This window comes from Miniopterus natalensis, chromosome 21, assembly GCF_054644295.1.
Source record: "Miniopterus natalensis isolate mMinNat1 chromosome 21, mMinNat1.hap1, whole genome shotgun sequence".
Taxonomy (NCBI): domain Eukaryota; kingdom Metazoa; phylum Chordata; class Mammalia; order Chiroptera; family Miniopteridae; genus Miniopterus; species Miniopterus natalensis.
This window is the reverse complement of record NC_142101.1, coordinates 7,658,950-7,685,168: the sequence shown is the minus strand read 5'-3', so window position 1 is coordinate 7,685,168 and position 26,219 is coordinate 7,658,950. Positions and strand designations below refer to the sequence as shown.

The 26,219-nt window shown below is 39.4% G+C and overlaps 1 protein-coding gene across 2 annotated transcripts in view; it reads right to left on the bottom strand.

The window, feature by feature from the left end:
- Positions 1-1,573: 1,573 nt before the first annotated feature.
- Positions 1,574-26,219, bottom strand: part of EGLN1 (egl-9 family hypoxia inducible factor 1) — a 42,422-nt gene continuing 17,776 nt past the window's right edge. Inside the window, exons 2-5 of one of the 2 annotated variants that reach the window (XM_016196048.2) lie at positions 11,290-11,409; positions 8,016-8,152; positions 5,061-5,128; positions 1,574-4,024 (exon numbers count right to left, since the gene is read on the bottom strand). In XM_016196048.2, the coding sequence (XP_016051534.2) occupies positions 3,960-4,024; positions 5,061-5,128; positions 8,016-8,152; positions 11,290-11,409 (390 nt within the window). In that variant the 3' untranslated portion in view covers positions 1,574-3,959. The remainder of the gene's footprint in view (positions 4,025-5,060; positions 5,129-8,015; positions 8,153-11,289; positions 11,410-26,219) is intronic. The other variant, XM_087828887.1, reaches the window with a different exon arrangement.

Below are 26,219 nucleotides of genomic sequence, written 5' to 3'. Positions count from 1 at the left end.
GAGTCACTTCTCTCGTCCTGTTTTATTTATAAATGGAGATAAAGTTTGCTCTGCTTACTTTGTGTGTTCTGAGAGAAAACTGTAAGGGTATTTTATAGAACACCATAGAAATATAATAGTTTTGGCAGAAGAAAATCTTAACCTTACCCAATAACTTCTATGATGCTTTGTTCAGAGTTAAATCCATTCGATAAAATAAGCTCGAGCTGCCTGCAGCTCTGTCTTGGGAAGTGGCCTGTGTTCTCCGCTTATAAAAGTCTTCCAGCTCACGAGGCCATGCCCTGTATGTGCATCATTGGTCCCATGATGTATCCTTGAACATTGCCATATTTCAGGTGACATTTACTTGCTGGTGATCATGAAAAGAATCTGCATTAAAACCAAAAGGAGGGCCTGGCCGGTGTTGCTCAGTGGTTGAGCATCGACCCAGGATCTAGGAGATCACAGTTCGATTCCTGGTCAGGGCACATGCCCGGGTTGCAGGCTCCATCCCCAGTATGGTGCTGCAGGAAGCAGCTGATCAATGACTCATCATTGATGTTTTTCTCTCTCTCCCCAATCTTCCTTCCTCTCTCTGAAATCAATAAAGACATATTTAAAAAAACAAACAAAAAAAGCAGAATCCGGGGAATGTATCCCTGATCTCAGATGTCCAAAAAACTACCCTTGAAGCAATGAAGACTGAGTACTTATACACAACTGTTTATAAACAATCCGATGTACTATTATATTATTAAATATATTGTATAAAGATGTACCACTGCGGTCTACAGCCGGAACACAGCTCTCATTCTTGAACCACATGCACCTTGGGAAATCTGTTTCATTTAGGCCTCACACGAGTCTCTAAGTCTGGAGCTACTGTGCTTATTTTCAGATGAAAATGGCTCCAACGGTCACACAATTAGGTGGCTGAGCCAGAACTAAACAGATTTGTCAATGTTGTCTGTGCCCTTTTTACTACACTACCTAATTTAATTAGTCTTCATCTCTAACTCATTTGCCGTCTCCTTTAATTCACCCAGCTATATCTCAGTACAATTTTCCAAATGCCCTAAGATAGGCTGGAAAAAAACCCACTAAAAAATATTCAAATGAGAGACAAATGAACATGTATATTGATCTCACTTTATAAGAGCTCATATATTTTAGTCTATGACCACACAAATTAATTTCCATCATACACAGTAGGACACCTGTGACAATCAGAGACCAGTGTCTAATGCCTTGTCCCTTCGCAGCAAAGGGTGACACAGAGGTGCTCAAGAGTATGAGTGTTAAGAGTCATTTTTAAAATCCTATTAAAAGGGGGAGAACCCAGATGTTGAGAATCTAGACACAAAGCTCATGGACCCCAAGGGCAGTCCAATGACCCCCAGGATGTCTCACACCACTGGACTCCCATGTTTACTGTTCTCTTTCCTGTTATCATTTATAAAAATAGCAAACGTGTGGACTAAGCCAGAGATGTCTGATAGAAAAGCATGGTATCTGACGGAAGGGCCCGTTAAGAAAGTCAGTATACGACAGAGGATTAAAAAACAAAAAAAGACAGATGGAAATAACAACCATGATTTTTTCAAGAACATTTATACATCATTTTAATTAGATTAGCTTTACAAGCAACTTGAGAGCTCTTTCGTAATGAAACACTGCTTTCCAGATTACATGACTTGACACTCTGTATATGAATCCTGAAATCCTTTGCCTGCTGTTTATAAAGGTTCATGTTTTACAGCTGGTTAATGTGTTGAATAAAAACAGCATTAGAAGCTTTACCTTTAACCAGGATTAAACACATATAGGCCACAAATAATTTTAAATTTTGTGTTAAGTAAGAGTCCTGCTTGGTGACAAGATAACGGTCCCACTAACATGAAATGAATAATTTTAAATGGATATTAGAGAAATGGCTATCCTGATTTCTTGATCCTTTCACAATGATCTCCAAGAGATTACACAAACTCTTCAAAAAAAAACCCCCAAAAAACAAAATGTAAGACCTGTCCGGCAGCACAACCCACACAGAGCTGCAGAGATGGACATATGAATGACTTGGGGCTCCCAGACTAAGAGGCGGCTGCCGAACAGCTTGACAATGAGACAACTCTCCCATGAACACAATGCAATCTGTACTAGATTTAAAAATGGTAGCGCTTGAGTGTGGCCGAATGCAGGGCACTGCACTGAGCCCAGCTGGCTGAGGGCTGCGCTCCCAGGCCAGGCTGGAGAGGCACTTGCTGTGATGTTACGTTGCATTATCTGGAACAAGGAGAGGAAGTGGGACGAGACTGAACACAGGTAAAGAAGAAGAACAGAAACTACAGTTTTGTCCTGCAGGTTCTCAGTGAGACCGCAATACTCAGTCCCACTCTAGGTCCACACTGTCAGTTTCACTAAACAATTTTTTTTTCATGTTTTACATGAACAATATCAATCTTTTAATAAAAATTACTGAGCTTTCCATAGAAAAGGTCTCTAATTGAATACAAACTATAGAAATGCTAAAACTGTTGTAAGTTGAAATATACAGAAATATTTCTGTACGCTCACATTATTTTGGCAAAGAAGACCAAGGACAGAGAGAAAACTGGAGTGGGCATTCCACCCACAATGCATGCAAATGTGGATGCCACCCCACGCGCTTTGCCTGGGACACTGAAGTCTAGACATCCATTCCAATACACACATCAAGCAACCAAATCCGGGAGGCCTTGTGTGATTTTGTAACATTCCCTCTTTTTCTGAAAAGTAAAAAACTCATAAAACATAAAATAAAATTATCTTGCTGTTCACCTCTTGTGTTTTTTCAAGCTAACCATACATCTTTCGGTCCTGACAAGGAGGCCAGCATCACGGGTGGGGGGCGACTCAGCGGCGGACTGAGGAGTCACTAACGTTACATCTGTGACAACACAGGCCAGCCTCGGAGCATGCAGTCTCCCGCTAAGGCTGCCCGACAGGAACAAGGCTCTGATCTGCGGTTCAGATGGGTCACAGGAGCGAGAAAACATAACAGCAAAACTGGACGTGCAATCAACCTGACGGGAAGCAAGAGGAAAAGCCTGGGGAATGGGCTGTTATCTTCTACACTATAGGATGCACCTGAAAGCTTGAGAAAGCCCTTAATCTCAGGAACTTGATGCTCAAGATAACCTCAAGTTCATTTACTGCCAGTCACTGTAATTTTAAAAAAATTTAACCTAAAATATAAAATGTATTTTTCTTACTGTGTATTTTTTCTTATAAAACATTCAAAACTAAAAGTTATTGGTAGTAAGTGGTGATGGTTTTACTGTTATGTTTCATTATTAACAATGTCAAAAAACCAACAGAAGCTATTTTTAAGAGTTCAAATTAGTGTAAGGTAGGACTACAAAACAATTTTTCAGATGGCAATTAAAGTGCTCCTTATTTTAAGTAAAAAGGAAAATTAATCAGTCACTGGCAATAATCATTATAGGTCTTTTAGGGCAAAATTTAATAGTACGAAGAGGTTTACAAAAATAGATTGATGCTATTTTGGGGAATACTGTAATTTTTTTTTAATTCAGTTTTGATAAATTGTACCTGATCATACAAAAATTACTTCAAATTCAAACTTGACTATATAAAAAAGGGAGAGATTAAATGAACTCAGCTAGATGGCAGATCTGACAGAATATAAGAATGAAACAATGCTACCTAGGGCACTTCTTTAGTGTCCAGATGTCAATACCATTCTCAGTTGATAGCTTATACTCTTCCATAAGCAATCACAGGTTTGTAGTCAGTCATGCAGTACAAAGCCATAGTCAAATCTTCTTTCTGATGCAACACAAAAGAGTTGTTTCTGTTTCCTTATTAAAAGGCCAACTGGTTGTCTGTTTTCTTTATCCCGTTTATTTGCAGTCACAAGTTAACAAACAGCATCAATGATCATTGTAGGTGAAGAGGGGTATTGCTGGATCAAAGTCTCTCTATAAGACATCTTTACTGACTGAATCAGAAGGTTTATTTAGTTCAACCCTCACACCTTTCTCACCTGCAAGGTAAAACAAAAAACAACAACAAAAATTCATTCATTAAGCACCAGAGAGCCGTTACTGCTTCCCACTGAGTTTCTAACAGTATGCACAAGGTTTCAACTTTGCAAACACATGTCATCTGAAAACTATCACACTTGCACTTCCAAAAGCTACCCTGGGCACTGCACTATGACTCTGAGCTAGTAAACCTTCAAAGGGAAAAGACATTCTCTACACAGAGATTTTGTCTTTTTATTTAAAAAGTAATTTGTATTGTTATAAAATAGTAGTGTGTTCCGCATCACTAAAAGCACACTACTAGGCTTCCGCCAAAAATAATGACTTCCAAAATACAGAGAAAACATATGAATATCCAATTTTCATAGTTTTATGAAAGGTTGATCTGGGATTATCAATGGCTCATGAAAATACAGCTAATCAGTAATGTGAACACTGAGCAAGCTTTTGGAGATACAAGGTAGGGTTAAAGAAGAGAAAGGTACGAGGTCCATCAGATGGAAAACTAGGGCCGGCTGCTCTAGGAACAGTCCCTAAGAGGGGAGTGGAGGGCCCGGCATACTGAGGACTTCAGGCTTAATATGTATGGCTGACCTATGGCCACCACTGGCAGATCCGGACTCTACACGCCTGTCTGATTGACTGATTCCGGCATTTCCATTCACCTCCTGTATCAACTTTCTTCATGTCCACAGTCAACATGGAAGCCCTGGAGAACTCTTTAGAGCATGTACATTTGAAAAGGAAAAGTATTAGCTTCCTTCTAAGGGGGAATGAGAGGAAGCCAGATGGCAGTTATCAAGAGCTCAGCAGTCTGTGACTGAAAAGGAAAATCACAGAAAAACTCAGCTTGTATTGGAATAATTTTCTCAGACTTCTTTGCCTCAAACTTTCCTAATCTTTGGGCAATTCTTTTAAAGATAACAATGAAGACAAGAGAAGTCCTCTTTTAAATAAGGGAATTAAGGAATTTGACAAAAACAAGGACTGTGGGCATTGTCCTTCCAGTGTACCCTGGCCCCAAGTGCTGTTTACCTGTTTGATATTTTACTTTAGCTCGTGCTCTCTCATCTGCATCAAAATACCAAACAGTTATTGCGTACCTAAAAGAAAATTTAGAATAGGGTAAGAATGATCACACTGGGGGAAAAAAAGTGATATGCTGTTGCAATGGTCTATAAAACGTGTAATGTCAAAATAATGTCTCAATCAGAATGTTACCAGAGGATAAATGAGCACGTAACAACCCACTTATCCAGTAACCTCAGTGCTCAAGAGTACAGCAGAGAACCAGGAGCAGCTAAAACTGATGTTGCAAAGTTGATGAGTTTTTATGACTTTCTTAATGCCTGCTTAACCCACACAATGATCTGTTCTATCCAGAAACAGATACTTAGAAGGTAAAAGAAAGGCTGCTGCACTATCAACGGCATGAGCTCTGAAAAAAAGAGATCCGAAAAGGACTCAAGGCCTGGGAGCTTCAGTGACAGCAAGGACTTCACTGACTTACATACAGCAAAGAATCATGATGGGTGTTTACAGTGTTATAATCTTGAGTCATCAAGAAAGATTTCAATAATGCTAAGAACTTTTTAGGATTTTTATTGAAACAATTATACCATGTTTAGACATACAGTTTAGCTAAACTTCATCCTTCTGAAAACTTTACTTATTTGGAATATATCATTCCACAAATAAATGAAGTACACAGTTACACCTTTTGGTACCAATAATGGGGAAAGTGTACACACTATAGGAAGTGACACGTGCTACAGTCAACTCCTTAGTAGAACACAGCAATCAGTTAAAATATCTTGCAGATTCTGGCCAGAATTCACTGGGGGAAAAGCAACACTGGTCAAATGAAGAGGCAGTAAATGTGACAGAGCTAAATCATGTATAATATTTGAAGTAAAGGTAGGGTCGGAGTATGAAAATTTGGACAACTGGGGTAACAGGCTCGTGGATCACTCAGCTGGTGAGTGACAGAGCTGAGGTGACAGCCCAGCCTCCTGACTTCCAGATTCTCCTCTTTCCAGCACCTTTCTTAACATCTAGACTCTTCTATTTTTCCAAGGGGCACTGGCAGCAGGAGAGGGGCACAGATATATGATTTTATACCTGTTTTGCCCATGCCCCAAACTTTTAGTTACTTAGTAATCAGAGTTCTAAATATCTGGATCGACTCCCCTCTTTAGCACTAAGTCCTTACCAGAAACCAAGTAAACACTACTTGTCATTCTCTCTCTCCCTCTTTATCTCCCATTGATCCACTTACAGAATCTTCTCACAATAACTTCTGCACCGGAAATGGACTGGTCGTGTCCTTACCAACCTGGGCTTTATGGACACTACTGTCGTCCTTGCTTCGTGACAGTGTAGGCCCAGCTGAGCTCCTCTTTCTGCTGGACACCTGACCCATCTCTACAGTTCATACACTGTCCCCCCCCTCCAAACTCGTTACATTTACCCTCTGTAATCATCTGGCATTAATTTACTGCCTGAAAATGTGTTCCTTCTTCATCCAGAAAGGACACAACCAGACCATACTCAAGATTCCACGAAAAGGAAGGTCTGTGAAGTGGTTTCTAGGTCAGAAAAGGTTCTAAAGCAGCAGTCAGGGCAGAACTGAGCACTGGGGTGCCGAGAAGAGAGAGGGGAGTCAGACCGGTATGTCGTGTATGTGCCAGGCTTCCGGGTTTCCATTCTCGGTTTCTTATGATCTCCAGCCACAAACTGCTCAGCTTGCTACTACTATATGAATTAGGGCTTTTAAAGGCAACGTGACTCAAAAAGAAGCCAGGAAAACTGAGAGAGGACAACAAAGCCTTTAGAATTTGAACTTCATCAAAGGCTAGCCTGTCTCTAACGTCAACTATTAAAAGCCAGCTCTTCTCAGTGTCTGAGGGCACACCTCTTCTCACCAGATCCAAACAATTCATGCCTTCGCTATCATGATGTTCAAAGTCCTTTTGATAATGAAAAATAGGTATTTAATACATAGTGCTATTTTTCTACAAATGTTTATTTTTACAACATCTATAACATCTTCCATTTTAAGTCTTAATAATTTGAGTCACAGTAAATCATAAAAAAAAATTAAGAATAATTAAACATAAGTTTAGAATATTAAACCTTGCTAAAAAAAATAATAATATAATGTAGAAAAAGAGATGCTATTATTAAAGCTAAAGGGTTATTTTTCTACCCATAACTCCCATACGTAATTTTTTCCTCTATCTTTTCTCTTCACTTTACTCCCTAGGTGCCTCTCATTTTTTACTCTTATCTTTTCCTGCGTCGCCTCTGCCCTGCCTGCCTCTCACCCCGTCAGCGCTCCCCTCTTCCGTCTCTACCCTCTCTCTACTCCAAGGGAATAGAGCTGACCCGTGAACTGCGCAGGTCCACTTACACGCAGATTTAAAAAAACTATCATATTTTATCTTCCTTACGACTTTCTTAATAACATTCTTTCCTATGGCTTACTTTAATGTAAGAATACAGTATAAATATATATAACATAAAATATGTTAACCGACTTCATGTTATCAGTATGGCTTCTGGTCAACAATAAGCTATTACTAGTCACAGTTTTGGGGGGGTCAAAAGTTACACACAGAGTTTCAACTGCCTGCATATCTGCACCCCTTTATCCACACACTGGTCAAGGGCCAACTGTAGTCTCACAAAACCCTAAGACAGACAGTAGTTAAGAGATGAGCAGAACAGGGAGATGGGGCTGTAGAGATGACCGGGCCTGTGCTTCCATTTTCACCTCGAATGAGGGGCAGCTGTGCCAAGAAAGTCCCATTTAGTACTAACTGTGAATAAATCTTATAAAATTATTCAAATTAAAAGCTATGACTGAAGCATTAGGATACAAGTAACTGAAGAACAGGAAAGCACTCATTAGAAAACTTAAGTTTATCTTATCTATCCCCGTCTGTCCCACCACAACCTTTAACAATTGTTTCTTAAGAGGAATACTACCTTGTAGCATATGCTGGTTGTACTTCATGAGGGTTGCGACGGTCAGACCAGAAAAACAGCAGTCTATCAAATTTGGGTTCAATGTCAGCAAACTGGGCTTTGCCTTCTGGAAAAATTCGAAGTATACCTCCACTTACCTAGGAAAAGAGCCAAATAGCTAAGTATGAATAACCACGAATGCTACAAAATTAAAGGGGAAAAAGATCATCACAGTGAATCAAAATTCTTAACTAGATTATTCAGATGTATCTCAATCCACAAGGTCTGAAAGTGAGTTGAGTTTCTAAATATATGCACTGATACAAGAAAAAAATCATTTCCTGTTTTAGGAATTTTGTAAATACTTGATGAAACAGATAAACATTTTCTGAATCCAAAAGTTTTAAAATGAAGTTTTAAGTTGGTAAACATTTCTTATTTACAGGGTGGGGCAAAGGTAGGTTTACAGTTGTTTGTATGGAAAATACAATAATTAATAAATAATAATACAAAAATAAACTCCGTGTTTCACATACTTACAACTGTAAACCTACTCTTGCCCCACCCTGTATGTATACTAATGATTTGCCTAACCTACTTTTTAAAAAAAATTTATCTTTATTGTTGAAAGTATTACAGATGTCCCCTTTTTCCCCCCATTGATCCCCTCCACCCTGCAACCACCCCCCACAGACCTTCTCCATACTTTTGTCGGTGTCCATGGGTTATACATATTTATGCATAAAGTTCTTTGATTAATCTCTCCTCTCCCACTCCCCCACCCCCACCTTCCCATACCTACTCTTAAAATGTACACATTTCAAATCATCTTGACTAAATTACAGGCACACCTCACTTTACTATGCTTCACAGAGGTAGCATTTTTTAAAAATTGAAGGCAAAATCTTCTACTAACAAAAAGATTATGACTTGCTCTATTGTGATAATTGCTTTATTGCAATTATTTGCTTTATTGCAGTGGTTTGGAACCAAAACTGCCGTATCTCTGAGGTAGGCTGTACTATAAATGGTTAAGTATGTCATATAAGCAGCATTTTAAAGTTCAACAGATAATTAATAGGACTGTCACAAATGTAATGCCCCTTACTTAAAGAATTCAGTATATCAGTAGAACATGTCATCATTTATCATCATCATCATCACCACCCCTGTGGTCACTATTAGAAGCTGAAGCCCTCCCTTTCCAGACTGAGCCTGACACACTGATGACTACCTGCTTACAAGACTGGATTCCATCCAGAAAGGATTATTACGATTAACCCAAATATATACCCTTCTCCATTTGGGACCAGGGGGACCCACCTATTCATTGAAGTACTAAGTACCTATTGCTGGCACTGGAGGTGGGTCCAGGGGTGCAGAGTAGGGCATAATGCAGATAGAGGTCGTTCTCATGTATTTACAGTTTAGAGGGAATTAAAGCGAGGTAAAAACCACCCAAATGAGCAGCTCTTTACCCTTGAAAAACTAAACTCCTAAGCAGGTAGATTCTTAAATTGAAAGGAATTTTAATACTTGATCAAGACATCAAGAAGGTTGAGCCTATCCCTAGAATCTATAGTTAGAGAAGCTACTGACCAGGCTCATCCCTAAGTAAGTTAAATTCAAGCTACTTGGTACCCTTGCCCGCCTTCCTCAGGTTCCCGCGTTACTCAGAGTGATTCCAGCTGCACCCGCACACATCGGAAGGAACTTCAGACCATGACCAAGAACATGTCTTCTTTCCCCCTGGCCCCTTCCCTTTGACTGGAGTCATTGGGAATATCACAGGGAGTCTGCTGAAAATGTTTAAAAAGGGACAGTTGAAGCCTTTCCTCTTCCCCTGGGACACCATCCCTGACCTCTGAATTAGGGGCGCTCCTATGTGCTCCCATAGCAATCCGTTCTGAACTTGGCGTAACCTACTGTAAATGTCAGCCTACCGATCTGTGCCTCCACTAGAGCCCAAGCTCTAGAGGGCTGCTGGTTCTACTTCTGCTGTCTCCAGTGCCCAGGACAATGTTTGGCACACTAAACACACTCAGCGCATTCTTGTAATGGAAGTTTTCAGTTCTACATATAAAAATGCTAAGGACTTTTTTCTGCTTATGTACTAATTAAAAACTATATATTAATGACTTTGGCTAGGTCATATCAAAATTAAAATACTGGCCTAAAGGACCTAACGATAGATATAGAAGTTAAGAGCTGATCAATGTATTTCCAGCTTTCCAAATACTCACAAAATCTGAAAAAAAATTTTTTTTTTTAAGTTATAACCAACGTTACACCAATCTATTTTGCATTTTGGGCTCAAGCTGAGTTACCAATTTTTATTTCTCTATTTCAAAGTTTGAAAGTTGTAACAGAAAAACCATGTTTGTTGACATAATGCCTCAAACTCTACTTAGCACTAGAACTTACTTGCATTTTGAACTTGGACTAGGACAGAGGAAACTCCTTAAATCAGAATGGTATAGAGAAAGATCACTGAAGCACTGTAAGCATTCCTAAATTTTAGGATATGTGTTTACGACAGAACTAGGTTTTGCACATTTAAGACCTGGTGGTTTCCATTTCTGTGTATATGTGTGTGTGAGAAGTGGAGAGGCGTTTCAAAACAGGAGAGGTTAAATGTATTATACAGGGGTGGGCAAAAGGTCTATATAATACAAATAAATCACAGTTAATATATAAATAATACAAGAATAAACTGTGTTCTGCATACTCACAACTGTAAACCTATTTGCCCACCCTGTACATTCTCACTGGTTTTATAGGATTTGTCAGTATTGATAAACTTCCAGTTTTTCCATAATCGGGGGGGAAAAGGGATCCTGCCTCCAGTGTTCAATCCAACAACCCAAATGCCAGATAACACCTCTGCAACAATGCAGAGTAAAGCAGGGGTAAGGAGCCAATAAGCTACAATAATTAATTCTACATAATCTCCCTCAAAAGCCATTATGAAGCAATCATTAGCAGGAGTGTTTTTATAAAGACTATTAAAGGAAATTATTTTAATAAAAGATACTTTTGTAACAGTTAAATCTTAGATGAACAGTTCAACATCTGAAAATAAGGGAATCCACTTTTTGAGATATACTAGTATCTGTTTCATTTTACAAAGATCCACTCCTAATACCTAAGACTGAAACAAATCTAAGAGAGAAATTTTTGCTGGTACATGTGTTAAAGACAGTCTTACCTATAAGGAGTGTGGACCTTAATATCTATGAAAAAAAAAAAAAAAAAACCTTTGAGAAAAAGATAAATGTTCAATTAAGTTGCATACCTTGGCATCCCAGTCTTTATTAAGATAATATATACATGTCACACATCTTCCATCTCCATTTGGATTATCAACATGACGTACATATCCCGTTCCATTGCCTGGGTAACAAGCAACCATGGCCTGCAGTAATGATAATGATGATTTTAAAAGTCCACATATGAATTAAAAAACAGCTTATAATAAAAAGAGATCTCTGGGGTTTTTTTACTACTCTGACTTATACTTAAATTTTTCTAATAAAAGTCACATTGTAGATAAGAAGAGGCAAAGACACTCTGTTGACACTATTTTAAAGAATATAAGGTAAGCTGATGAACAACGAAGGCCTAGGGACTCGTGCTTCACAGCAACGGGAAGAGCTGAACCCGAGGGGTCCGAGAGCAACACTGCTATGGACATTACGCTGTCACAAGCCAGGTACCCCTGCTTAAAACCCCAAAGACCAGAAGGATGGCAGGACCCACTTTCATGATTTTTATTCATATTGACAGTCACGATTCAGTGAGTTCTGCCCTCCTCTATGGGAGGTCTTTCCTCCCTGAGCTCACCGCAGACCTACCTTACCGTTGGTCTCACAAACGCCCATCTGGCACTGTCTCTGAATGGTGCCAATCCGGACAGGCATAATTTAGGTCAACTCCAAACATTAACTCATTTCATGTAAGTGATTTTTATTTTTTTTATTTACTTATTTATTTTAATCCTCACCTAAGGATATTTTTTCCATTGCTTTTCAGAGAGAATGGAAGGGGGAGGGAGGGGGAGAGAGAGACAGAGAGATCGATCGATGTGAGAGAAACACATGGACTGGTTGCCTCCCCCACGTGTGCCCCGACCAGAAGCTGGGGAATCGAGCCTGCAACCAAGGTACATGCCCTTGACAAGAATCAAGCCTGAGACCCTTCAGTCCGTGGGCCAACACTCTAACCACTGAGCCAAACTGGCCAGGGCTATCAGTGATTTAAAAAAAAGGCTAAATGACAAGTTAGCAAGTGACTAACCTCTCTTTAAATCAGAAAGTAAGTCATTTTCTCGCTCAGGTTATAAGACAACGTAGTTCACAAGACTGCTAAGTGTCAAATATGAAGATGGAAGAGAGGCCCAAAATAAAAAGCACTAAAGAACTTACATGTTCTAGGAATGTGCACATAATCACCAACTGGGTGATGTAAAACCCTCAGAATTATGAAGACAAAAAGCAAGACACTCGAGGTTACGAGTCATCCTTGAAATCCTTATTTCTCCTGTTTCTTCATGTATTAACATCGATGGATCAGTATTAATGCCAAAGAATCAGTACAAAGCTACCAAACAGTAATTAAGTTAATAATTAAGTGCTAATTTCTAAAATTCGTATTCAGTTGATGAGTAAGTCTCTCCAAGGTCTTCAGCCTATGTAGCTGAACGAGTGGCATTAACCGCTTACTAAATGGAAACACCAGTGAAGGGCGGCTTTCGTAAGACTCCTGGGTAGGAAAGAAGCGTCTCAGCAATGGGCACAATGGGCCAGACACTGGGAATCACACAAAACCGAAGACCAGGATTACGCCTCAATATGGGATCTGTTTGTATCGGTCACTTCTCAATGGCTTTTCTTAGAGCCCTAGGGCTACATGGAGGTACTGGGGGTGGCTCTGGTGGGAGACTGGTGGGCAACGCAGTGAAATGACCTTCAACTAGGGGCTGCATTTATCTGTTTCCTTTATCTGAATGCCAAGTGAGACTTTCTGAAAAAAAATAAAAATAAAAGAGAAGTTTTAAACAATTGTGTTAATTAAATTTTATAATCCCTGTTATAGCTCAATTACCTCCATCTAAATGTATTATTTGAGGTGGCCATTACCACTTTAGCCTTATCTGGTGTTCCCTAGGTCTCTTTAGCTCTGTTCTGGTGATAGGGACTCTGCCAAATGAGGAAAAAGGAAGGAAGAAGGGGGGTGAGTGCTCAACAGGGCCTGCATTTAATCTGCCATCTCAACTTGTCAATACTGCTCCAGGAAAGGGAGCAGCATGTTATTATAGCTGTACAAAGGATAAAATGGAAGACCTCCATGTGAACCAGCAAACTAGAAAGCCTATCGGTAACTCAGCTCAGTGCTGGCGACTGCAAATAAGACTGAGAAGCACAGGCAGTCCTGCTCTGGCAGGAGGAAGGAACAGACCAGCCCCCAGGCCCTGGAACTTGGAGACCAAGAGGAGACAGGAGAGCCCAAGCACACCGGGAAAAACCAGACTGTCAAGAAAAACTGGAGACCCAAAAGAGCCAAACTCCTAGAGGTTCTGGGGAAAGGAAAATTTTGTAGGAAACTTGCAAAAAATCTGGAAGGGTCCTGAACTCATTCAAATAACCGTGTGGCCTAATATGATAGGGTAAAAATGCATTTAGTAATTCCTGCCTGTACTTCTATAAGTCTCATGAAATCTGGCAGCTACTATGTTTAAAACCAGAATTCATATTTTAAGAAAGTTATCCTTAGCTATGGTTGGATTATCAAAATTTAAAGTTCCTTAAATGTAGCACAGCTTTTCCAGTTTTGAAATAATATGCTCTATTTTTTAATTGGTAATTTTGTTGGATGGTGTATTGTATACATATCTTTGTAAAAAAGACTGATATTGCTGCTTCTGCTTAATTTATTTTGAATATGCAGAAGCTAACATAGTCTTATTCACAATATTTTTAGTAAATTCAGTTTCTTTTCTCTTAACCTCTTGGTAAAGCAACTAATAACTCATTGTACACGTGATTCCACCCACTTAAGCACCTTATTATAGTTGAAAAGTCATTAGCAACATTAAAAATATTTATGGAATACCTACCAAATCACACTACAGAAAAAGGTAAGCATGGTATCTGTCTGAAAGGATTTAACTGAAAAGGAAGAAAAAACCAGGCACACACAAAACAAATGATAAGGAAATAATAAATAGAAAAAAGAATTCTGGAAAAAGGAACTACTTGTGTTGGATAAAATAATGCGACAAGGCTTCGAGCTACACTCAAGTCTTAAGCTTACTTTTAAAGGACAGACCTGATTTGAAAAACTGAAAGGAAGAAAAGCGACAGTACGAGCATAACAAATACAGGAAACAGTTAAGGGGCAGTGAGGTACTTTTATAGGGGAAGGGAATTTGGTAGAAATAGGCTGAAATCTTGAAAATTAAGCAGAGGAAATAGGACATGAGCCCCTATGGTCCTTGGGTGGGGACAGCCATAATGAGAGCTTTTCAGAAGGCAGCTTCCTTAGTTCTAGGATTTATAAGATTATTATAAGACAAAGTGCACTGCTAATGTCTGTTTGTGTCCCTCCCCCCACCCTCACCCCAGATTCATGGGTTGAAATCCCAAGGCCCAAAGATTTAAAGTAAGGCCTTTGGGAGGTATCAGGCCATGAAGGTAGAGCACTCACGAATGGGATTAGCGTCTTATTAAAAGAGGCTCTGGAGGGATCCCTGTCCCGTCCTCCAAGTGAGGACAGAGCAAGAAGTGACTGGCTATGAACAGGAAGGCACCCCCACCAGGAGACCAGCATGGTTGCCTTGAACTTGGACTCCCCAGCTTCCACGACTGTGAGCAATAAGCATGCAGTTCTGTTGTTTAGGAGGTTACCCAGCCTGTGGTATTTCAGCCTGAGCGGGCATCTATAAAGGATAAAATTATTCCAAGAGATTGACACTAGATGGACTAATTCTAAGGATAAAGAAATGTATGAAGCCAAATGAAAGTATCTCCATCTCGAGAGATCTGCTAGGGACTGAAGTGACTCCCTAGTTGTCCCGTGTCCTTTCTGAGAACAGGACTAGCCACGACTACACACTTAAGGCTTGGGGTGGACACATTTATCCGAAGAAGAAACAATGCAGTTACCCACTACAGAATTCTGAGACGTATGTTCTTTATCTGCCATTTCTTTGAGACACCAACTTAAATATTTCAATTTCCCACTGGGAAAAGCCTATTTAAACATAAGCAAAACAATTAAATACTATTTTTTTCCTTTTTGATATGAAAATATACATGATTGCGGACGTTCTTAAGATAAAAAAACACCATAAATTTGTTTTTCACTCTGAGAATAAAAGGAAGGAAGAGGTTTGAGATACTTCTTTGGAATCTGAAGACATTTATTTCTGGCACTGGAAGGCTTGTATTCAGTATGAATTTGAACCAGGAAACTTTTTAAAAAAAAAAATTTTCCCCTTTTGAACTGAATTATTTTAAAACATTGATTCAAAGCTAAGAGAACTAAAATTTTATGAGCTATCAAAGTACTATTTTTGCCCTGAATGAGGGGAAGAAGTTTATTATCTGAAAATTCTCCTATGAAAATATATTGCCTTGGGTTCAGACACTCTGCCCTTTGTAATGCTGACGACTAACCTTTAGTAAGCAATTCTTCACATTTTTATGAGGTAGATACAATTAACATCGCTATTTTAGATATCAGAAAGCTGAACGACAGACCAAAAATCTTATCAAAGTCACAGAGACTCTAAGTGGCAGAGGTGAGGCATGAATTGAGGTCATCCAGAGTGGAAATCATCTCCTGTATTCTCACTCATTCCTGGCTCAGTAAGGCTTGTGTTTAGTCTGACCAAAGAGTTCAGATGAAACTGGTAACACAGCTCCTAAGTGACCACCCCGCCCCGCTACAATGATGCACACTTCACACAAAATGCTCAATTCTCCCACGTACAGATGTGCATAAGGTTGTTTCCTATGCTCCAGTCACACCTGTTAAGTCTCTTCCCCATTCACTTCCAAAGCGCACCCACCCACCACTATGGGTACTGTGGGGTTTATATAAGTCTAGCTCAGAAAGGGGAAAAACAGGTCATCAAAAGAACTGGACTGAGAGCAAGTTGGTATTTACTATAAGGTAATTTTTAAAACTTCAGATTTCAATTATACCTACTTAATCTATGTAAATCTCATTTCCTAAAGATAAAATTAATAACTTTATAAAAAGTTATAAATGTTCATTGCATTAATTAGCATACTGAATGGGGGTAATGGGGAAGGGCAATTTATGTGCACTTAAATCTCTTGAATTTTTGCTAAATTTAATGTAAAAATAACATCTCACCATAAACAAACTCAGACTTTATATGTTGAGAAATAAAATTTTCAAATCTGTATCATGGCAAAAATTAAACTAGCACAGAAAACAAGATACAATGATAAGAACAAGGGTGGTTCCTCTAGGTACAGCCTCTAGTCCACACAGGGCTAATGGGCCAATCAGATGATCAGGATTAAAACCTACTCAATTAATCCCAAGTAGAAAGATAGGACCCTAAGGGGAGGCACTCCAAGAGCGTTATGACAGCTCATGGCAAACTTTATGGAAGGAGCAGTATCTGAGCTAAGCTTAAAAGACATAAAAGTTGGAAAATGGCATTTCTAACAGAGTGAATCATATAAAGGAAGTTTTAAATGCAAAATACAGAACATATCTGGTGATAAAGAATATTCAGATTTGCTAAAGCACAGAGTTCTTGAAAAAAGGGAAGAAAACTGAAAAGCTAAGAGGGGCCAAGTTTTGCAGAAACCTGAGTGCCTACTAAGGAGGACCACTTTTATTCTATAGGCAGAGGGAAGCTATCATTTTTGGGCAAGGGAGCAAGATGATCAGAGCTGCTTCAGAAATATGACAAGTAGAATGCAATGAATTTGGGAAAGGGGGCAGGAAAAAAAAAATGACACTGAGACCAGTCAGAACATAAATGCAGCAGACAAAGATGATATTCTGATACAGAGGAGGAGCCTTGGACAGGGTGGGGAAAGAGGGAGCAGGCAAAGTGGAATGGGGAGGGGTAATGAACATGAGAGAAGGGAAAGGACTTGGTAAGTGCTTTCACAGGCAGAGCAAGGGACAGGCTTAAATCAAAGATGGTTTAAGAGGGTTTGTGTCTGGTTGAGATCAACAGACCATTAATGGAAGTAGGGAACACGGGTTTGGGAGAGAGGAGTTCATTTTTTTAGACATACTGAGTTTGTCAAGCTGTTAGGCCATCCAGGTAGAGATGTTCAAAAGGCAGTTGAAAATGTGAGTCTGGAACTCCAAAAAGAGGTAATGGCTGGAGATGCAGATTTAGGAGCCATCTTCATATGGGATAACTGAAGCCATATGGCTGCCGGAGATTGCCAAGGAAGAGAGTGTTGGGAGAAAAGAGAACAAAGGACAGATTCATACAGAATAGTCAGTTAGAGTAAGAGCTCTCTAAGCTTTGTTGCTTTCCTGGTCAAAAGTTGACTCATTGTAAATGATTTTTGACTAATTGTAAATGGTAAACACATAAAACAGAACTTATCAAGGCATTTAGGTTTTTTCCTTAAAATGTTTTAAAAACTTTTTGCTATTATAAATATTGTAATCAACAGTTTTGAAGCTCTACCATTGTACATATCCTTGATGCCTTCCTAAAATTAAATTCCTAGGAGTTAAATTATAAGGCTTAAAAATTTTTATTGCCAAAATTTTCTCCAGAATGGTTATATCAGCTTATATACACACCAGCATTGTAGCAGTACACACATCCTCCCACTCATTTGCCAACCCTGCATATTAAATTGTATTCTTTTAAAAACTGCTCAATTTGATGAGCAAAATTTTATATTATTGTTTAAATTATACCTCAATTTGTAAAAGTAAATATTTTTCATATTTTTATTGGCCATTTAATCATCTTCTGTCAGCTGCTTACTCACACCCTTCATTCAAGTTTCCTATGGGTTATTCATTCCTTCTCTTCTGACTTTTAAGAGCTCTTTAGCTGTTAACTTTCTGACACATGACACAACGACTTCAACATTTTTACTTTCTCTCCTATAGAATATCTTAGTGCAGGCAGTTATTTGCGTAGGAGGGCAGAGTGTAACCTTATTAATTATTAACATAAGTTGAAGTTTCCAAAAGTCCGAGTCTTTTAACTCTATTCACAGGAATGTGAAAAATGCAGGGAAAAGGAAAGATAATAAACTGCCTTGTTCCAAATTACTCCAAATAGCCCAAGAATGAAGGACTGTTTAATCTAACCCCAGACACACTACTTTCCTTATTGGGCTCCAATTCTAGCCCAAGAGAAAACATTTCAATTTACATTTAAAAACTGACTTGCTTAAGACAGCGCTCCCAACGGGCCGTGCAGCCTAGAGACTTGCAATGGTGCCCACTACTCTCCATTCGCTTTAGCATGGAACCGATGAAGTTACCTTACAAACGAGCAATCCGTCTGGTGAAGCAGTTTACACTTGAGCTGTCTAGCTCTGCTGTTGGAACAGAGGCCTATACTTTGCTAACCTTGGCTACACTCCCGCCAGCCCCACACAGTAAAGTTCCTCGTGTTCCTAAGCAGGGCTGTGAGTCTATGCCACTCACAACAGCTGAACCGCAGACTGAAGAAGAGAGCAGCCTCTCCCCCCAGGGCGGAGGGGGATCCCAAGCAGGCCTCAGCATGATCCCCACCCAGGGAGACACACGGTTTCTCCGGCCGTGCAAGGAGATGGCACTGGTAAGTCACAGGCTCAGGCAGCTATGGCAAACTTGTTATGTTATTAATATAACTCCCTGGCAGAGTTTGCCATTTAATTTAGTATTAAAATAAACATAAAAACAGAAGAAAAAACCCAGCTGCTTAAGCCTACATTTACTTCAGCACTTCTGGAGGCTACAGAGCAAGCACTACAGTGGGCATGGGGAGAGAGGAAAAGGTCCACACCTGTCTCAACTCCAGTCTGGAACAGAGGTGTGATCCAAACTATTATGTAAATTATGTCAGCATAGAAGAGTGCAATCCATACTTGTTTTAATGACTGTGGACAGCATAGATTAGATTTCTGATATTCATCCTACAGCAGTGAGTTAACATGTGCAAAACCACTACTGGATATATGGGTGTGCAAAAGTAGGTTGTGACAGTCTTCTGAGTCAATAAAGCTATTGTGATAGTCATAACCTGCATGTCTTTTTCCATTTGAACAACTGTAAACCTACCTTTGCCCACCTCTTTATATAATCACTGGTTAATGTCAAGCTTCTAATAAAAAAACCTCACTCCAGTGAGATAAGTCCAGTGTCATTATCTCTCCTCAAATCCAGTGTGGTAATTAGCATAATAGATATTAGAAATGACTATAGTATCAGAAAAGAGTGGTGTTCAAGATACGTGATCTGCAGAGTGATATTTCACATTGGGACCACTACTTTACACAAGCACATACAAATTGAGTGACTTGTGGCCTGCACTCTTTGGGACTAATTCCTGCTGGTTCTATGATTAGTTTCCCTATTAAGAAATTCTGTTGTCTAATTCTAACCAGGTTAAACTGAATCCTAAAACGAGATTAGCACTTCTGCCTAGAATAAACCTTTCTTTTATAAAAGGTGCTTGTCAGTTCAGCATTGCTGAAAGGATGGAGAGTAGGCACTTCATCCAGTTTGTAAGCCTCTTTGTGCTTGCTTGCTAATCAACTGTTGCATGTGTGGCGGAACTCAGTCTGAGCTTTGCTGTCACAGTAACATGCCACTTGAAAGTTAGGTTCTGTGGAAGCAGATTTATAGCACTCACTTATCTGAAATGTGAGCAGTATCTCTCAAAAAGAACCTACCTAGTATCTAAATTTAACTGAACTGGCTCGGGTGGGGTCACAATAGGGAAGCCAGTCATGCACAGCATCCAGGACAGTGTAATGAACACAACAGTCATACAAGATACCCAGACAGCAAAGATGGTTAATGTTCTCATGGTGATGGGGAGGTCAGAGAAGACTACAGAGAAAAGGACAAATGAGCAGAATTTTGAAAGATAAAAACAGAAGTTTTCCAGAATAGGGGGAGATTCCAAGTAGAGGGAAGAGAGTATTTGGCAAAAGCAGGAACAAATATGGCACCTGAGAGAAATGCAAATAGTAAACACTGTTGCACAGGAGATGGGACAGGAAGGGCAGGAAAGACATGCGGGTGGGGCAGAGAGGCTCTTGCTGACTTGCTGAGGAGCTTTGTTTTAGAAGCCAGTGTAGTCAAATGTGTTCAGTAAGAATCCCCTAGTCTACTTAAAATACAACCGTTCCCCAACCCGTCCACCTGAAATCATAATTAGTACTGATGGGATGAGGCCTGGATCTCCGAATTTAAACAAGCATTCCAAAGAATCCAGATAAGCAAAGGGCCAAATTTTTAGTAACAGTAGTAACATCATCCTTCAATTTTACAAACATCACTCAGGCTACTTGTAGGGGACGGACTGGATGACCTGGAATAAGAGGTTACTGACATACATATGACATGAGAGCCAGAATGAAGGGAGGGGAACAGGAAAGGACAGGACAGCTAAGGCACAATTTTAACAATGTAAAACAGGATTTGGTGATGGTAAGAGGGAAGGGAGAACTCATTTTAAAAAAAACCAAGCTTAAAAGAAAAACTTAAAAATATCTACTATTTATTCCTTTAACAAATATTTTCTGAGCACCTGCTCTATGTCAAGCACTGTTCTAGATCTTGGGGATACAATAATGAACAGAACAGACAAAGTGACTGCCTTCAGGGAACATAATATTCCAGTAGAAGGAAAAAAGGCAAACAAAAGAGTTAAGTCAACAAAGAATAATATATAGTTTGCTAGACGATAAATATTGTGTGGACAAAAACAGGAATGGAGAATACAATGCTGGGGGGGTGTAATTATTAATGGGGTGGTCAGGCAGACCTCTCCGAGAAGCCGACATCTGAGCAGACTGGAAAGAGAGGAAGTGAGTGTCCCAGGCTCAGTGTGCCCAGCATGTCTGAGGGAAAGGAGGGTCAACGTGGCTCAGAGGAGACAGCAAAGTGGGGGGAGAGTGGAAGATGGGACGAGGAAGGTAAAGGGTGGGGGCACAAATCACGCAAGGCTGTAGATGCCACTGGCTGGTGAACTGCAGCCCACTGTGTGTTCTGTAAGTAGAGTTTCATTGGACACTGACTCATTTACTGATCATCTGTGGCTGTTGTCATTCTACAAATGCAGAGCTGAGCAGTCACGACAGAAACTGCATGGGCCACAAAGACTAAAACTGTTCCCATCTGGCCCTTTGCACAAAGTCTGCAGACCCCTGATGTGGAAGCAGCTGAATGCTGAAGGGAGAGGAAGGCAGAAGACAGTCCGAGGCTGGCTCCTATAGTAACTCAGGTGAGGCATGTTGACTGTTCTGATCAGGTGGTAAGAAGTGGCCAGAACGCATTCTATTTTGAAGGCAGAATATGCAGGATTTCCAGGATTGGTATGGGGTATGAGAGAAAGAGGATGACTCTAAGGCTGAAAAGCTGGAACACGTAATTACCATAAATGGCTGAATACAACGGGGCAATCAGGAGCTCAGTTATGAACATTTTCAGGTAAGGTACATGGAAGGTGCAATGCTGGGAAGACGGTCTCTGTTCTTAAAGAACTTACATTCCAATGGAACAGAAAGGAAAACCAATCATTTCAGTACAACCAACAATCAAAATGACCAGACTGGGCATCAGCGGGGAAGGTTGGGGTCAGGAAAGCTTCCTGAAAAATGGGTCTTGAAGAACAGGAATTAGCCAGGCCAAGGAGAAGAGGGAGAATGTTCCAGGAAGAAAGTCACTACAGAAGACAAGAAACAGCACGGTGTGTGCACAGATGTGTGCGGTGTGTAAGCTCTACGTGAGGGGGACCCAAAGTGAGAGGCAAGGGGTGTGACAGATGAAGCTGGCCTCGTCCAAGGCCCTTCCTAGAAGGTGAGCATTCCTTCACAACTAACTTAGACTTTATCTTGTGGGCAACAGGGAGCCACTGAAGAGTTTTGAGCAAGGAAGTGACACCACCAGTTCCGAAAGTTTTTGTTCACTTGAGTAGGTGATTGAGTGGCACCATTTCTGAATAATGAGTCTGCTGTAATCTTATCTTGCAGAGTAAACTATAAAATGAGGGTAAGATAGTTTGGCAGAACAGATAGCTTAAAAAAAAAAAAAAAAAAAAAAAAAGGCCTAAGAGTTTTGGTTGACCATAAACTTAAACCAGACACTGTGTTGCTAAAAAGCTATTGTAACCTTAAGCTACATTAACCGAATCTACTAGATTCTGTACTACTCAGGCTGTATTCATTTCTGGGGGACACATCAGAGAAAGGATACTGACAAAGTGGAGCAGGTATTATAAAAAACATGGCCAAAATGGTGGTGGCAACGTGCAGTAAGGAAGTGAATAGGTTTAAACCTGGAGAAGACACAAGCCTGGTGGACTGTAATCTCCAGAGCACAGGGACCACATCAGATCAAAGTAGCACCACATGTTATGTAGTACTTTCCAGTTTGCAAAATGGCTTTGACCTTCCCTAAAGGCCACATGAAATAAAGGAAGAGATTAGAGAGAGTGGGCTCTGAAGCCAGACTGCCTGCACTTGAATTGTAACTCTGCCCTAACTGGCTCGGTCACTCCAGGCAAGTGATTCAACTTTCTGTGCCCAACTTCCCTTATCTATAAAGTAAAAATAATAGTATACCTGCATGGCTAATAAACTAGTACATAAAAGTGCATAAAACACTGTTTGGTGCACAGACAGCGTTAACTATGACCAATAGCTACCGGGCACTGGGGAAGTCCCAAGCCTTCAGAGCTGTTTCCTCATCTGAAAAATTAGGGTTATCAACATCTACCTCACAGGCATGTGAGTTAACAAGACAGCAAAGCAAAGTGTTCTTTCAATCTTAATTCCTTTCTTTCGTAACACCTTCATTATTATCTCTAAGAGAGTCTACTATGTGCCAGGCACGATTCTAAGTATAATCTTTATCTCATTAACCCTTACACAACATTGTATAAAATGCCTACTTCTGTTATCCTCTTTTTTAAAAATCCTCACTCCAGGACATGTTTTATTGATTTTTAGAGAGGAAGGGAGGGGGGAGAGAAAGAGAGAGAAACATGGATGTGAGAAAAATCCATTGGTTGCCACCCGTATGTGTGCCGATCGGGGATGGAACCCTCAACCTAGGTATGTGCCCTGGCTGGGAATTAAAACCTGCAACCTTTTGGTGTATTGGGACGACGCTCCAATCAAATGAGCTACCTGGCCAGGGCGTATTATCCTCATTTTACAGACAAGGAAACTGAGGCTTGGGATGGCTAACTCACCTAAGGCTGTAGAGCCAAGTGGTTGGCTAGACTATGAACCCAGGTTCTTTGGACTCTACAGCCCAGTTTTGAGCCTCCATACGATCAACATGGATTTTCACGCACATCCCCTCATTTGTACATCTTGGCAGCTAACAACATGCCTAGTAAAATGACTCCTATGTATATGATATTCAATAAATGTTTCCTTAATCAAATAAATGGATCCTAGCTGTCTTCACCTTGGTAAAATTGTTTTGAGGAAAGGGGAGTGTAATATGGCAGAGGCAGAAAAGCCTCTGTCCCTGTTCGTCTGCCACTGAGTGGTGGGAGATCTTGGGCCACCCACTCATCTGGGCTGGCTTTCCTTATCTTTAAAACAAGGAGCCTGAACTCCATCTTTCCCAATACAGCTTGAAGACTGTATGTTCCATTTGACAGTACTTCTGATGTAGCATAAATTTAAAATAAAAACTTCAAAACTGGAAGATACCATAAGGTCTGGTCCCAACCCTTTAGTCAGAGATGGGAATCCCAAAGGGAAAAATCTAGGCCCCCTAATTCCCAATCCTGTATTACTTCCTTATATCTGGTGCAAAGCAGATATTTCAAACAGAATTAAAAGAAATACGACTGGCATCACAAAGCCCAAAATAATGCATGCCAAAATTAAACAGTACCTGGTAACTTTATTACCCTAAAAGCTCAGACTGTATTAGTCACTATAAAACACCAGGTTTTAGTGTTTAAAATAAGTATCTCAAATAAGAACACATTAAGATGTTATCTTTTAATTTTGTGACCACCCAATCCTAATAAATAAACAGCGTAACCTCAGAATAAATTATTCTGATAATAAAAGCTTTGCAATAGCAGTATACTTTTTTTATTTTTTACAAAAAACATTTAAAGAACTACTGGATAAGATTTTGAAACTATTGTTATAAAGGTTAAGCCATGATTAACAAAAAAATTTCCAAAATCTCTTCTAAAGACACCAAAATGCAACAATTCAACTAGAACTTTACACATTCAAGGCTGGTATTACAAGTCTCAGAAAAAAGAAAGAGTTCTGAGGCTAAGTATAAAAAGCCACTTTCGAGATTAAAATAAAAATCACAAAACATTTTTTAAAAGTTAGGAATTTAATTAAACGGAAACAGGCAATTTCCACTGTAAGTTAACACTTAAGATAAATGTTATTTAAGTCATATTAACATTTATTTAGCATATTATATAAAACACATAGTGGTCTGATTCACTATGCTCTCAACCATTGTAACTAAACAGACAAAATGTGAAAACTGCAAATAAAATGTCTAGCCACAGCAATCAGAAAAGAAAAAGATATAAAATGCATCCAAATTGGAAAGAAGTAAAACTGTCATTATTTGAAGATGACATGATACTACTTACAGAGAACCCTAAGGATTCCACCAAAAAACTACTAGAAATGATAAATGAATTCAGTAAAGTAGCAGGATACAAAATTAATATTCAAAATTGGTTGCATTTTTATATACCAAAGAGGAACTATCAAAAAGAGAAATTAAGAAAAAATTCCCATTTACAACTGCGTAAAAAATACCTAGCAACTCTATCCAGTGTGCTCAGTGGTTAGAATGTTGGCCCACGCACTAAAGGGCTATGGGTTCGATTCCTGGTCAAGGGCAAGTGCCTGGGTTTCCAGTTTGCTTCCCTCCCCTGGTCAGGGCGCATTCAGGAGGCAACCAATAGATTTGTCTCTCTCACGTCAATGTTTCTCTTTCTCTCTCTACCCTTCCTTCCCTCCTTTCTACTTTCTCTGAAAAGCAATGGAAAAAGTATCATGTGAGGATTAGCATACACAAAAAATACCTAGGAATAAATTTAACCAAGGAGATAAAACATCTGTACTTGAAAAATTAAAAGACACTGAAGAAATTAAAGATACAAATAACTGGAAGCATATACTGTGCTCATGAATAGGAAGAATTAATATCATTACAATGTCCATACCCAAAGCAATCTATAGATTCAACATAATCCTTATAAAAATACCAATAGCATTTTTCACAGAACTAGAACAAATAATCCTAAAATTTATATGGAACCACAGAAGACCTCAAATAGCCACAGCACTCTTGAGAAAGAAAAACAAAGCTGAAGGTATCATACTACCTGATATCAAACTATACTACAAGGCTATCGTTATCAAAAAGCATAGTACTGGCATAAAAACAGACACACAGATCAATGGAGCATAATAGAGAGCCCAGAAATAAACACATGCATATACGATCAATTAATATATAACAAAGGAGGCAAAAATATACAACGGGATAAAGACAGTCTATTCAATAAATGGTGCTGGGAAAACCAAACAGATACATGCAAAAAAAAAGAAACTGTACACCATATACAAGAAAAAACTGAAAGTAGATTAAAGATTTAAATGTAAAACTTGAAACGATAAAACTAGAAGAAAACACAGCAAAATCTCTGACACTGCTGTTAGATTTTTTCTGATATATCTCCTTGGGCAAGGGAAACAAAGAAAAACAAACAAATGGTACTACACCAAACTAAAAAGTTTTTGCACAGCAAAGAAAATAATCAACAAAACGAAAAGAAAACCTACTAAATGAGAGAAGATATTCACCAATGAGCTACATCTCATAAGAGGTTAGTATTCAAAATTTATAGAGAACTCAGACAACTCAACACTGAAAAAAACAATCCAATTAAAAATGGGCTAAGCACCTGAATAGACACTTCTCCAAAGAGGACATACAGGTGGTCAAGTCAAATAGACATATGAAAAGATGCTC